At 50.2% G+C, this 13,211-nt stretch overlaps 3 protein-coding genes across 3 annotated transcripts; 1 reads left to right on the top strand and 2 right to left on the bottom strand.

The window, feature by feature from the left end:
• Positions 1-1,290: 1,290 nt before the first annotated feature.
• On the top strand, positions 1,291-4,364 carry CONPUDRAFT_72825 (uncharacterized protein; the record flags this gene model as incomplete). Its single annotated transcript, XM_007770103.1, has 7 exons — positions 1,291-2,004; positions 2,056-3,042; positions 3,094-3,569; positions 3,617-3,757; positions 3,806-3,860; positions 4,038-4,100; positions 4,149-4,364. 7 exons carry the CDS (start codon positions 1,291-1,293, stop codon positions 4,362-4,364), a joined length of 2,652 nt encoding a protein of 883 aa, XP_007768293.1.
• Positions 4,365-5,416: 1,052 nt separating this feature from the next.
• On the bottom strand, positions 5,417-7,237 carry CONPUDRAFT_56101 (CFS1-like protein; the record flags this gene model as incomplete). The annotated part of the gene is made up of 7 exons (XM_007770056.1): positions 5,417-5,472; positions 5,530-5,570; positions 5,691-5,949; positions 6,047-6,094; positions 6,147-6,737; positions 6,793-6,955; positions 7,010-7,237. The coding sequence occupies 7 exons, from the start codon at positions 7,235-7,237 to the stop codon at positions 5,417-5,419; spliced, it is 1,386 nt and encodes a 461-aa protein (XP_007768246.1).
• A 1,684-nt stretch (positions 7,238-8,921) lies between these two features.
• On the bottom strand, positions 8,922-12,548 carry CONPUDRAFT_104060 (uncharacterized protein; the record flags this gene model as incomplete). The annotated part of the gene is made up of 6 exons (XM_007770238.1): positions 11,962-12,548; positions 11,674-11,909; positions 10,569-11,615; positions 10,465-10,522; positions 9,903-10,413; positions 8,922-9,852 (listed from the first exon to the last, which is right to left on the bottom strand). Coding segments are annotated over exons 1-6 (3,300 nt in total), but the record flags the coding sequence as incomplete, so codon positions are not given.
• Positions 12,549-13,211: the final 663 nt, after the last annotated feature.

The raw sequence follows: 13,211 nt of genomic DNA, 5'->3' as shown, positions 1-13,211 counted from the left end.
GCCTTCCAATGATGTCGCATATCTTCTGGACCAAGCATGTGGAGAAGAAGTAATTTTATTGTTTACGACTAGCGGCGCTAAAGGTCTTAGCGAAACCCGCATCACCTCAAAACCTGATGCTAAACAGTGCAAAAACAGTGAGTGGGCATTTATCGTAGCACTTTGCTGCGATGAATGGCACCAAAGCCAATGTATGCATCTGGTAGTTTTCCTGTTGAGACAGAGGCTGAGCTTTAATGAACCACTTAAGCCATTGTTTGGGAGGAGAGTATGTTGGCGGGAAAATAAACGAACCTTAGACATTAATAAACTGACATATGTAACCTTGGCGATTGCAGGATTCTTTGCTCCATCGGCTGATGTGTACTTCTATGTTTGGCATACAAGGAGGAAGTACTCAGAACTGCGGAATCCTGGAACCGACGCTGGGTGGAGCTTCTGTTGCTCGGGTGCATAAACGTCTTACGCGAGCGGATAGGGACACAAACACCAGTTTGTTTTGACTGCATACGTACATACCCGGGATAGCGTTCAACGTTCAAAGGTAGGCAGCTTTTGTGTCAAGACCGGGAAAGCAGATATCGAAGTCAAGTCAGGTTTGTGGTATTCGAGACAAAATATCTTGCAACATGCTGGTCTCTCTTGCAATATTGCGACGCCTGCAATGACTCCGGTGAGTCTCGTATTTGGCGAACGCTGTACCGTATCCCCTATCGCGAAGCACTTGAGGTGATTGAAGCGGAAATGTCCGATCGATGAGACGAGACGACGTTACTGGGGTAGGAGAGACATGAATAGTCAGTAGTCAAGTTAGTAGTTGTACAACGCTAGTATCGAAGAGTTGTCTAGACTGTTGCGCTTTTTATCCACTAGGTGAGGCGAGCTTGGTGAGGGCTGAAGTTTGTGAAAGTAAGTTAGAGTTCATCAGATATGTTCAGGAAACTCTTTCGGCAGACGAAACCAAACGAAAGCGATGATGGATTTGCGCGGTGTGACTCATGGGAGCTTCTTTCACGTGATGATAATAAATAACGCGTCTGTGACACTTGTTCGTGCCTGCTTTGGCTTCAATAGCAATTGAATCAGGCTCGCGAGCAACTCGCGAGACGCGCCGACTTCAAGTCAACTTGATGGTTTCGGTGGCCATATATTGTTGAGTACTGAGTACTGGGCTCTCATGCTTATTCGTGAGTCTTTCACAGCGTTTCTGTACAATGCGCTTGGGAGCATACTATCAATTCCAGTTGGACGTTTGGACAAGAGCACTCAATAGCACAACGTTGAACAGCCATGTCTTCCAACCAGGACCCTGGATCATCGTCAGATACCCCTCTCGACGACCCAACTTATCTCCAGTCTCCTCTTCACACCCTTGCAGACTCGTTTAAGCTCGGATCACACGTGGACGTTCCCAGCTTATTAGATGCATATGACACCTTTGTCCATAGAGTGAAGTCTCAGGCTCAAGGTTTCCAAGAAAGGCTGGGAGAAATACCCGCTGCGAAACAAATACGGCAGCAATCGTCTGATGTCATACAAGCCTTAAGGCGAGACATAGGACTGGCACATTACGACCCTATTGGTAATCTGGCTACTTGTGGTTCTCCAGAATCACGGTTGCTTTCAGAAGATTGCCTCAAGGCTGCAAAGGAGGCGTCGCTTATCTGTCAGCGCGCCTTATGTCTTTGGCACATCGTCATACATTTCCGTGCAATCTCTGAGCAGTTCTCCGGTAACAACTACTCCTGTCATACGACACCTTTCCTAACTTCAATCTGTTTAGCACATGACATCTTGTCTGTCCTCGACGACGTGATCAAAATATATCTCTGCGAAGCCCTTCCTGCGTTAAATGGTCGAAAGATACAGTCATTAGCAATTTGCAGTATTCATTTACAACAACTTCCTCATGGACTTCTGCAGTCGAAACAACGTGATATTGTGGAAGTGACTAAATGCGCTCTCTCAAGTGGAGAATCTACCAAATTTTTCGATGGTATCAAGGTATGGTTATAAGTCTTCGCTGTACGCGGCCTGTCTTGACGATCTGCTGAGGTTATGTGTCATCTACTTGATCACTACGACACGATCTTCGGACCGTCCGTCGTCGAGCTTCTCTGCTTTATGCGCAAGCTATCAAGCGACTCGTTGGAAACAAGATCCCGAGCTGCAGTGGCAATGGCAAAGCTGGCACAGTGTTTATCGAGCTCAAGGACCTCGATCGCGAGAACCGACGATGTCGCCACGTTCATTCTTAGTCTCTCGACTTCTCCGCAGGCGAAAACCAGCCCCTTGGAAAGCTCACTGTGCTTGTTTGAGATTATACAGCACACAATCAATACCTCCAAGGAAATTTTTCCAGGAAACTGCCCAACGTGGGCAGTATCAGTCCTTGCATCTCTCATCGTTCTATCGGGGAGGAAACTCTTTTTCCACGGCGCTGCCATGAAGTTTGTCTTCCACTCTTTAGGGTCAGTAGAAGCCCACAAGCACCCCACCATTCGGGCTTTCCACGCTCCTCTCTGGAAGTGTCTTGTTTGGGCATTCATGGACTTGGTTCACAGCTCGCAGACGGACCTTGAAGTTCTGGAATCTGCATTCAGCGCCGTTAATCAAGTTCATCGTGCTGGGGTGGGCGCTTCACTGGTGATGTCACTTCTCGACGTTTCCTCCTGCTATGGCGCTTGGAGCACGGCTAAGGCTTTCAGGGTACTGGAAGACATGATTACCAGTGATTCAAAGCACGTTCAAAGGGACGCTGTTCGCCTCCTCAAGTTGATGACAGGAAGCAAAGGGCCATCTTCATCGGATACACTTCAATGTAGCTCCAGGAAACCAACTCCGTTGATTACGAATGCGTTACTCGACGGTTCTCTTGTTCAGGTCGAATGGGTGGCGCTGCCGAAACTTGTAAAGGCTTTACCTCGTACGAACTTGGGACACATGCGAAGATTTTTCTTGCAAGAGCTGTTTTGTCACTTGGATTCCCTGTTACTATTGTGGTCGTTGTGTGTTGATCCAACGAGCGATACAAAACTTCAGGTGCGTACTTCCCTCTCAAGTTAGGATGCAGTGATATTGATTGGGCGTCAGCCTGATGTCGTTGAAATATGGAAGAACTTGCTTGTGATAGAATCCGAAAAACGAGCATGCACTGTCGCACGCGCCAGTCTGGTATTGGTTCAATTCTTGCCCTCGGCTTCTAAGTTCTCGAAGGGATTATCTCTTGACGGTCAGATCCGGTGCCTGAAGATTATATCACAGTTATGGCAAGCTCTCCGTGGTGTTTGCGCCGTTTTAGCGGTCGCGGCTGCTGCAAAACCTCTCTTGGCGAGTCTCTTGGTCCAGAAGTTTCAGCTTGAAGATGAAGAGGCACTCTATTTGTGGTCCTTCCTCTGTGAAGAATTAGCCAGAGCAATCGAACCTTCTGCGACCGCGGTTGTGGCAGGCGAGATAAGCAGCAGCTCGACTGAAAAACGTTTATGGGGCGTAGCAGCCAACTACGTATTGTCGTCAGATAATCATCTGGCGCTATGGGACATTGTGGAGCTGCTGGAGCTTCCGTTGAGGTAAGCATCATGAACGTCCGCGTACTAATCTCCTGACAAGACAATAGGAGTGATTGGACTATGGTTGACCTTGAGCTGGATGCCTGGAAATGCTGTTTGAAGCATGCGATCCACTTGGCGGACATTACTGCTGTCGGTGCAATGCAAGTCGTTAACCATCTTATTCACGGATGGGGTGATCGACATGAGTAAGGAACTCGTAATGAATGTTCTCGTATACTGACTGTTTTTTACAGGACGACGAATAGCTTAGTAATGGTTGCCATTATCTTACAAGTCCCCGAGGTCGAAGTCAGTATGCACACGTCTCATGCATTGCTTTCCTTCGTCAACGAAGTCCTGTGCGCCAACTATTCTCCACAACCGCAATCTTTGCTGTACTCCCTTGATATCTTCAGCTGTCTAAAACAAAACATGATGTCTTTACCTGCCACATCAATCCCGTGTGTTCTTATGCGGATTCAAAAGGCAATCAAACTTTGGTTCGAAGATGAGCACGAGATACTCTCCGAAAACGATTATAATCATGTGGTATGCGAATATGTGTCTGCATCATTGGCTGTGGCTCATGACTACAAGGTTGTCACGTTTTACTGCGAAATTCTCGGAAGGCTTCAGCTGCACCCATTGTCTATAAAAGTCCTTGAGGATATAGGTCCATTCTTGGCAGCAGGATTCGTGCGCATTCCGGAACCTGCGTTGGCTCCAATAGCGTTTGAGCAGTTTGGAGAGCTACCTACCGAGGAAAGCCGGAGTTTGAGCACCAGCTTCCTGCAGAAGTTCAAGGATGTCTAGCTGCTCTCAATGATGCATTCGGGAACGACATCTCTCAGGATGTTCTTCCAGAGCCTCCGTTAATATGGCCTTCGGTAAATTTCACCCTTTCATTATCGGATGAATTTCACAGTGCCTTCCAGCAATCACCTTCTCGACAATTCCGGCAGTTCTCTGCTACAAGGATTACTGGGGACGCCCCGATGTCACCAAGGGCAGCCTTACTCGTTGACTGTTCGCTAAGCACACCTGCCTGCACCGAATTGCTGGCATCTTCAAGTCTCTGCGAAACATCGCACTACTCTGAGATCTCCATGACCATACCTCGCTCGCCGCTCCGGGACATCTCGTCGCCCAACAAAAGTCGTACTAACAAGCGAAAGCAAGACCCTGTCGAAGGTCAGTAACATTCTTGCATTAGTTCTTCAGAACTTCATTCCAGTCATCCAGATAAATACAATGATATGAAGAAAAGAGCAAGGAGTTGTGACAAACTTTCTTCACCTCAATGTCAAACTCATGCACGAGCATTTACGGGGTGGCCGGTCAAACAACCTCTTCACAGTGTAGAAGTGCATAACACTCGAGAGATTATGACGCAAGAACGGCGCTTAACCTCAAGACCACCGACGCCAAGGCCATTTCGCGAACACGGGGCATCAGTACTAAGTGTTATCGATCAGTTGGCGTCCCCGGAAGACTACGATCTTGGGAGGCAGTCTGCCTGACTCCGATCACGACCGGTGCGCTCACTATTTGTTGAACCAAACACACTCCCTGATGACTCTCAGATGATGAACCATGCGCCTCAAGCTCGCACTCGCAGGAATCTGTTGTCGTCGAATCTCTCCTGAATGGTGACTTCCCCTCGCTGTGCACGGAAATCACGATGGACTGATTAATTGCAGACTGAGGCCTCTAAATATTAATTATTTCTATTTAATATTCTAAATTGCAACAGTCATTGCTTTATTCACTATGCTACAGTTAGTTCCTGATGATTGTACCAAGTTGAGCGTTTCCATCTAACATGAAGCACCATAAATGTGTTAAGTCCAGGACTCCAGGTGGCTTCAAACGTCGCAACCAAACTCTTGGCATCCCTCTCTTGTGAACGTGATGATGTGGTCTAAACAACACGACAGCGATGAATACAAGCGAACAGACTAGCAGTTCAGGCCCTTACCTCCTAACGTGCGCGTCGTGAAACCGACTTCACAGTAACAGCTAAGAGAGATTAGTTTCCATGACTCTATACAAGCATTCGATATTCCTCACTAGTAATCTATGAGGAACAACGGGGTAAGCTCTTGCGTGGAATATAAAAGTGTAAGCAATTTCAAGTACTCACATAACCACTTTCGCTTGAACACTTCGATTTCCTCCCTACCCTTGAGCCCATTCATCACTGTCGGGTATTCCGCCTTCAAAGCGGGAACGATGACGGAGTCGAACTGCTTTAAAAAGCGCCTGCGCCATTCGCGGAGTGTCCTTGCGTAGTGAGGACCGATGTTCGAGATGGAGTCTGTGACGAGTCGGCCAGATGATCCCTTTTGCATGTCGGAGAGGAGAAGCGTAACGGTCGGCAGGAAGCCGCCGGGGAAAACTACAGTTCGTTATTAAGAGCGTTCGGAATTACTGCCGTATATTACTTACTCTGAATAAAGCTCGTCAACCTTCGTCAAGTTTTACAGAGAAACAACGCACCCATTTCCGAATGAAATCGATCTCTTGGATGTACCTATCATAACCTGTATCCCGATGAGGATCCCGCGGCATTCTCCGGAAGCAGAGATAACATACGAGGTTCAGGGATCGTGATGACCTGAACTACGCCAACGCCGCCTTCTGTCTTCAATGCCCAGTCAACTTTCCTCCAGTACTCCGCGAGGTATTCAGCACCGACAGCTTCAATCATTTCAATGCTGATGAATCTGTCGAAGCTACCTTCCCACTCCGGTGGCATGCACCGGTAGTCCATCAAGTGGACCTTGATCCTGTCTTGAAGACCAGCTTCTGCTATCCGCTTTTCAGCGAGAGTCTTCTGATGCACCGAGAGCGTGAGGGTATCTACGGTGGTTCCAGGGTAGGTTTGGGCCAAAAGGATTGCACAAGAGCCCCATCCCGAGCCTATCTCAAGGACTCGATGATTCTCTTGAACTTTGGCTTTCGATATAATATGTCGCAGCTTCCGATTTTGAGCTTCGTAGAGCTCGTCGTTTGAGGGCTCAGTCGCTGATGTTGAAGAGAGTATCGTTTTCTGTGCATTAGCGTCTAGACGGCGTAGGCCCTGTCCTCCGCTCCATCCATCCAAGTCGTCGGGATGGGACTTCAAGTCTTTATCAAGGTCGCTAAAGATAGCGCAAGAGTAAGTCATGTCCTCAGATAAGAATCCTTCAAAATGTATGTCCGTGAGCAAAGATGGTGCTCCGCGAGGGAAGCACATTACCAGCAAACATCTCGTTGGAGATATCATAATGGGCTGATATGTTAGACTGCGAATTGCTTATAGTGTTCAGGAAGCGATAAGAGGTCAGCTTCTGCGGAAGCGTAAATAGGTAAGACGCCTTGGAGTCAAGGTTAGACAGGTTCTTGCGGTTAAGGAGAAAAATCTAAATGTCCCGGGGGTCAGCCTCGCAAATGGCTAACAGCTCGATATTGTTCACCTTGAAAAGAACGACAAGGTTGTCACATTCAACATCTCCATACATGTATGCTTCAGAGAAGCCTAGGTCGCCCATAGTGCATAGCCTGATCCAGAACGCGTCGTTCACGACACGAAGCTCCGAGACGAGTTCGTCGTGCGGATTCGCATCAGTGGAAGAGGGAGCGGGAAACTCGTAAATGTGCGTGTACGTGTAAACACGGAGGTGACCGGTCGTGATTCTCTGCATTAAGCTAAGGAAAGGAGTTGAGCAGGCGGAGCGTGCGCGCGAGGGTCAATGAACTGACGATACGACGGCTGCCTCAGCAAGCCTAGCCAGTGGTGGCCAGCCTGTAGCAAAGAAGAGCTCGCGAACGGTATTCCAGGCATTATCCGCCACAGAAGAAAGGGACAAAGAATGTTTAGTTGGAACGTCAAGGAGCTGAGAGGACATGTCGAATAGAGACCCGGAGAAGACGTCTGCCAACCAGACGGAACCGCTGCAAAGTCGGGGAACTAGCTAGTTATGCATTCCATTGCAAGCCAAACTGAGCATTAGATTTTCTATCCTCGATGGGAAGCGCGGCGAACTCATGGGAGGCGAAGCGAAGGGGAGTGATCGGGAAGCGTCAACTTAGGTCGTCACGCAATGTTGACATATTTTCCCATTCCATCTCGATCGTCCACTCGGTGTGCCTCATTAGGCCTCGTTTCGCTCCATACGGAGATAGACACTCCGAGATAACCGAAGACCAAACGTCAACTCCATCGCAAGACCACAATTTATCTACAGACAGAATGTACAGTACAGCTAGCTAGCAATGCGGGGAGGGTATCGCGATGGTGGGGTAGTGGGATAATATGCTACTGAGAATAGTGGTGAGAAATAACGATACAGGATACGAGTTTACTATGCAACAGAACACTTCGGTTGCTCTCCAGAAAATATCCGATTTTTACGCCTCGCAACGTGCGCGCGAGACGGGCTCGATGACGCGAGGGAATCGTCACTAAAGGGGTCGTCCAGAGCATGAACACGGCGGGGGACAGGCGACGCCAAGTGATGGGGCGTTGCATCGACGCTGTCGTCCGAGGATGCATCAGAAGCCGACGGAGGCAGCAGGCTTATGGGAAGCATGATTGAGTCATCTGTTGATCCTTGTTAGCCACGCGATTATAGCACCGTGGCGAATGCAAGACTCACCACTGCCTGCGAGCTGGACATCCTCGAGGCCTTTCAGAGGGGACGATGAGTCGCTCAACTCCAATCCGTCCCACTTCTTGAACCTCTTGCCATAGCTCTCTTGAGTTTCGCCATTTAACTCCGGCATGGAAACGATCCGTTTATGCCCCAATAGACCCAAGGTCGTGGACTCCGCGCCAAACTTCTTTTCCAGGGATCCCATTCGATAAACTTCTTGCAGCGATGGAACTTCCACGGCTTCCATGACAGCTCGCTTACGTTTGCGATATGTCGCAGGGGTGGACTTCGACTGTCCAGATGCATTCGATGCAACAGTGCGGGAAGACGGCGACTCCGGAAGTTTTGAGTAGTCTTCGTCAGCGTCATCTTTGCCAAAGCCAGGCAAGTTGAGGGCAGAGCGAATGAAGGTTTGCGAGAGGCTCTTGCTCCTCTTCCCCGGCGAAGGCTGCGGGCCACCAGAGGGACGGCGTTTGCCTAGGATAGACGAGCTCTTTCCAGGTGATGTCGATGCAATACGCTCCATGACGTTCGGCACCTCCGGAGACACATTCTCCTTGTTGGGCGACGCTGCCCGCTTTGGAGAAGAGCTGAATGCCGTTCGCGTAGGCGAGGTGAGTGGGATAGAAAGACCGTTGACCAAGGGACGCAACAACAGCGAATGATAAGCCTCGGGAGTGGCGGATGATTTTCGTGGCCGTGAGGGAGCCCGTTTACTGAAGATGGATTGGGTGGGAGTGGTAGGGGTAACAATGGAGAGGGATGACTTAGACGGCGGCGTAGCCTCGGGCGTAAAGCACGCATGATCAAGCTGACCAACGGGCGGCGAGGTCTTCTTAGCAGCAGTTATCTCACTCGTACTAGACACGTTACGTTGTTGTTTAGGTGGTGTGCTAATTGCCTTTATGGTTGACAGTGTGGGCTGAAGATTCTCCGCTACAGCCGTAACTTCTTGTGCTTCCTCTTTAGCGGCATCCTCGGGCACAGCGTTCTTAGATGTGAGATATGCCTCGATGTTCTCGGGCCACCCGCCTTCAGGCTCAGCCTCGCCCTCATACGAGGCTGCCCAGAACTCATCAAATGAGTCGATCGCTGCGGTCGACTTCGAGGAACCAGAGAAGATGGACTCGACGAGAGGCGCCAGACTTTGCAGCATCTCGATATCCCGAGGAAGATCCTGGATATGCAACAGAGAAGTCTGATACAAAGGGAGGACCTCGCCAACGAATTCGTCTGTTTTGAACACATTAAATTCGTCGGATATCCAGAAGCGAATGCCTTCTTGTATGGTCTGCAGCATTTCCAAGACTAGCTCTTTCGGACAGGCGTCCACCACGCGGAAGAGCGTGCGGATCATCCAAACCGACAGCATCTTGGTCCGGGGCTCAGGAGGATAAGTCGAGACCAAGGTGTCGTTGACAAATTCGAAGACGTTGAGTGGCAGCTGGCGCGCGTCCGACATTTCAAGATGACCTAGGATCATATCCGTTACGCGAGTAGATGAGGCGAAGGCGGGGCAAGGATGCTTGGAAACGACCTCTGCAACACTGTCGAGAACTGACGTAGCGTCTACACCATAGTCCAAGGCCTTGTTCATGGTCCATTCGAGGAATCGTTCCCATTTGCCGAGATCCTCGTTGCTCAGTTCCCAAGTGTCGTTGTTCCTATTGAAATGTCAGTCCTTGTATACGCACACAACCGGAAAACAACATACGCAAATGGGACACCCAACAAGACAACAGCGCCCTCCCATGCCACATCCACCTCTTCTGACCAACTGTCCACGAAACAGCCCCAGATGAGACTGTGCACACCGGGCTCGTACTCCGCCGCAAGCTTGGCACGTGTCCTCCCTGACCAGAATGCTCTCAGCTGGGCGACATCGCACACGATGAGCACCTCCGCGCAAAGCGTCGCCCACTGGCGACGTGCATCGTCAGGCGAGTCTTCCTCCCAAACGAGCTCGTCCTCATGCTCGACGAGGTATACAAGCATCTTGGACGCGCCCGCGTGGATGTGATTGTCAGGGAATGCAGACCGCATGACTTTCCAAAATTCGCGTGTGATCGAAAGTTTAAGAGCTGCATTGGAACGCGAGCATGGTGAGACGCCCTTGGAGCCCTGAACTTTGGAGGTCAAATCCAGCTCATTGTTAACTAAGATCTGGATAAGGACGCCAACAACTCGATCGCCGAAGTCGACAATGCCTTCCTCGTCGTCCTGGTCTAGCAAGGGGTCAGCAAGACAGAACAAATCACTCCGGATTATATGCGAACCTTGAAGGGAAGAGATGCCAGTTTGCAGGAGACAATCCCAGATACAAAGCGCATCCAACTAGGACAATCAGTAAAGAAAAGCGCTGCTCGCCAAGAAGACATACCGGCAAATTGTTGTCCTCCGGGCTCTCCACATGTACGATGCAGGTCTTCCAGATTTGCATCAGTTCGGTCAAAACCCATTCTTGCGACAATTCTTCCTTCGTCAACGATCGAATATCCATAACCTGAGGACACTCGTCGAAGATGGGCTTGACCGTGCCGGCCAGCGATTCGTAGTTGGCGGTAAGCAAACCCGGGCTGGCTGAGAACAAAGATTGCGGCAGGAGCTTGTTCATGTCCCAAGGATCGGGGTGATGGTCACTCGAAACCAGGATTTTTAGGATATCCATAGCATCAGAAGTGACTACTCCGCCCTTCCTGATCATGGCATGCAGAAGGGAGAGCGCTTTCTGCAGGTAATCCTCGTCTGCTGTATCACTGGACAAGAGAGCGCCAACGGTCGAAACGCCTGCACCAAATTCAACGACACACTTGACGATCTTCCAGAAATCCTCGCGAGCACTTTCCATCTTAGCTTCATTCAGTTCCTCCATCTCCTCCTCGCCATCCTCATCTACATCCCGAGCGAGCACGGGTCTGAAGTAGCACCATGCAAGGCAACGCCAAATGAGGGCTCCTAGCCCACGAACCGAGCTCTTCTTATTCCGCATGGACAGGGTGAGAAGGGCAGAGATAGTGCGCGTAAGTGCGAAGTTGGTCCATATTGCGGAACCCAAGAGGACGGCGAAGCTGGCGAGGACACTTAGCGCCCAGACGGGGCCTTGGGCTGCGTAGGTAGGGTCGGTCACGTTGAGTGTCGTCCGCAGCGTGCGTACAATGGCTGATTCAGAGTTTTTAGAGGGGGATGCGGTCTTGCGTGGAGACTTCGAGGGAGCGGTCAAAAAAATGGACACCGCCTCCGAGATGCGTGTATGCACGACAGAAGGCGACATTGTGCTAGCAGCAAATGCAAAGCCACCGAGTGCATGGCATGCCTGCGCCCGCAAAGCAAGGGTAGGTGCAAGCAGGTTTGATAGCATTGAAGGCAGCAGAGCGACGAAGGCGGGTACGAATGTCTCAGGCTGATACATCGACAGATCGTGGATAGCCTACATGTCGATGTTTTGTGGTGAGTAACAGATTCATAAATTGATCAAATAACGTTACCTTGAGACCATCGTTTGCAGATCCTTTCTTGCCCTCCTTGCCTAGCTCGCCTTCCAACCCGCGTCGCAGTGCATAAGCAATACGGTCCCTTGCAGGGAAGAGAACTTCTTCCGGCAACCGCTGGTTTTGGAGGACCCATATTGAGAGAGCGCAAGTCTTGCGTGCATTGGGGGTCGGCAGCACATCACATAATGGAATTGCAAGCACTTGCGTTAACATGTCGCGCAACTGTTCGTCTATATGCCCTGCCAGTCAGCTGAGTCAGCGTGTTGTTGAAAGTTGACTGACCAGAGAACACTCTATAAACCGCCGAGAGGGTGAAAACAAGACCAAGGAGACGCATAACAGCGTGTGAGACAGTGCACAAGTCCCGCGCACATTTAGCCTGTTCTGCAGACATGCCCTTCTTTTTCTTTTTCTTCGGACTCTGCTTAGGCGACGGCAGCAAGCATAGGTCCTCCTCTTCTTGCTCGGTCGCTACCTCCAAGTCTTCCAAGGACGTAGAGCACATGGTACTGGGGTCGATCAAAGCCATGCCCAAATCGCGAACTAACGCGTCCGTGATGGCCTGGGCGTTCTTGCGAAGTGGCTGGAAGAGCGGCCATGATGCATCGGCATCTGTGCCGCTGACAACAGCCGTTCTTATGCGCGCGGTAAGGATGGAATACCCTTCGATACGGTCACGAATTGCTGGCTCAGGAGCAAGGAAAAGGGAAACTGGTCGCTCAAGGTAAGACAAGTCGACAAGAGGATCCTCTGGCTCGGGAGTAACCTGCCGTAGCTCCTCGTCAGGCACAGCGAGCATCGGAAGAGCAGACTTCTTGAGAATAGATTTGGCTGGCTGAGTCGATGAGCTGGCTTGAAGGGCGCGTGCCTTGCCCTTTGGGCTGTTGGAAAGAATAAAGTACTGGTTCTGGGACGACCAAGCCACTCGACTTCCTCCCGCATAGTGGTTTTCCTTCTCTCTATGAGACGTGCTGGGGGGCGTTAGAAGACTCATTCTCGTATACTAGCGCAGCCAAGCGTAGTGAGTTTAGGAGAAATGAGAGGATAGGCGGTGGGCGGGAGGAGAAGGGCGGAGGTGGTTGGGCGAGGAGTGGAACGAAAACGGCGCTTAGGCGAGCGGAATACATAATATCCCAGATTAGGAAATTAAACGCGTCAGTTTACGCGTCGCGCTTCTTGTTTGTCTCTGATTGCTATGACCGCGTATCGAAGCCGGTCACTGGTCTTGCACTAGTACACAGCTATCGTCAATAGAAGGCATGGTGGATATCGGCTATACTTATACACATCCAGGGTTTCATCACTGCACTTTACATCGGGCTGAAGTCCATGGACTGGATCCGTCAGTCCACCCAGGTAAGGTCGTTAAAAGGCGATCAGAATACCATTACCATGGTGCCTCTGCCTTTCTAACGAAATAGACCCATCATCTTTCGGGTTTTTGTGCATCGGATATATGGTAAGTCTTGAAATTAAAAGGTACCGTTCCCTGCAAAACGAGATGGTATGTACAAGGAGGTTTGGGCAGTCCG

The sequence above is a fragment of the Coniophora puteana genome (assembly GCF_000271625.1).
Source record: "Coniophora puteana RWD-64-598 SS2 unplaced genomic scaffold CONPUscaffold_6, whole genome shotgun sequence".
In the NCBI taxonomy this organism is placed as follows: Eukaryota; Fungi; Basidiomycota; class Agaricomycetes; order Boletales; family Coniophoraceae; genus Coniophora; species Coniophora puteana.
The sequence above is the reverse complement of the archived record's forward strand: the minus strand, read 5'-3'. Positions and strand labels throughout refer to the sequence as shown.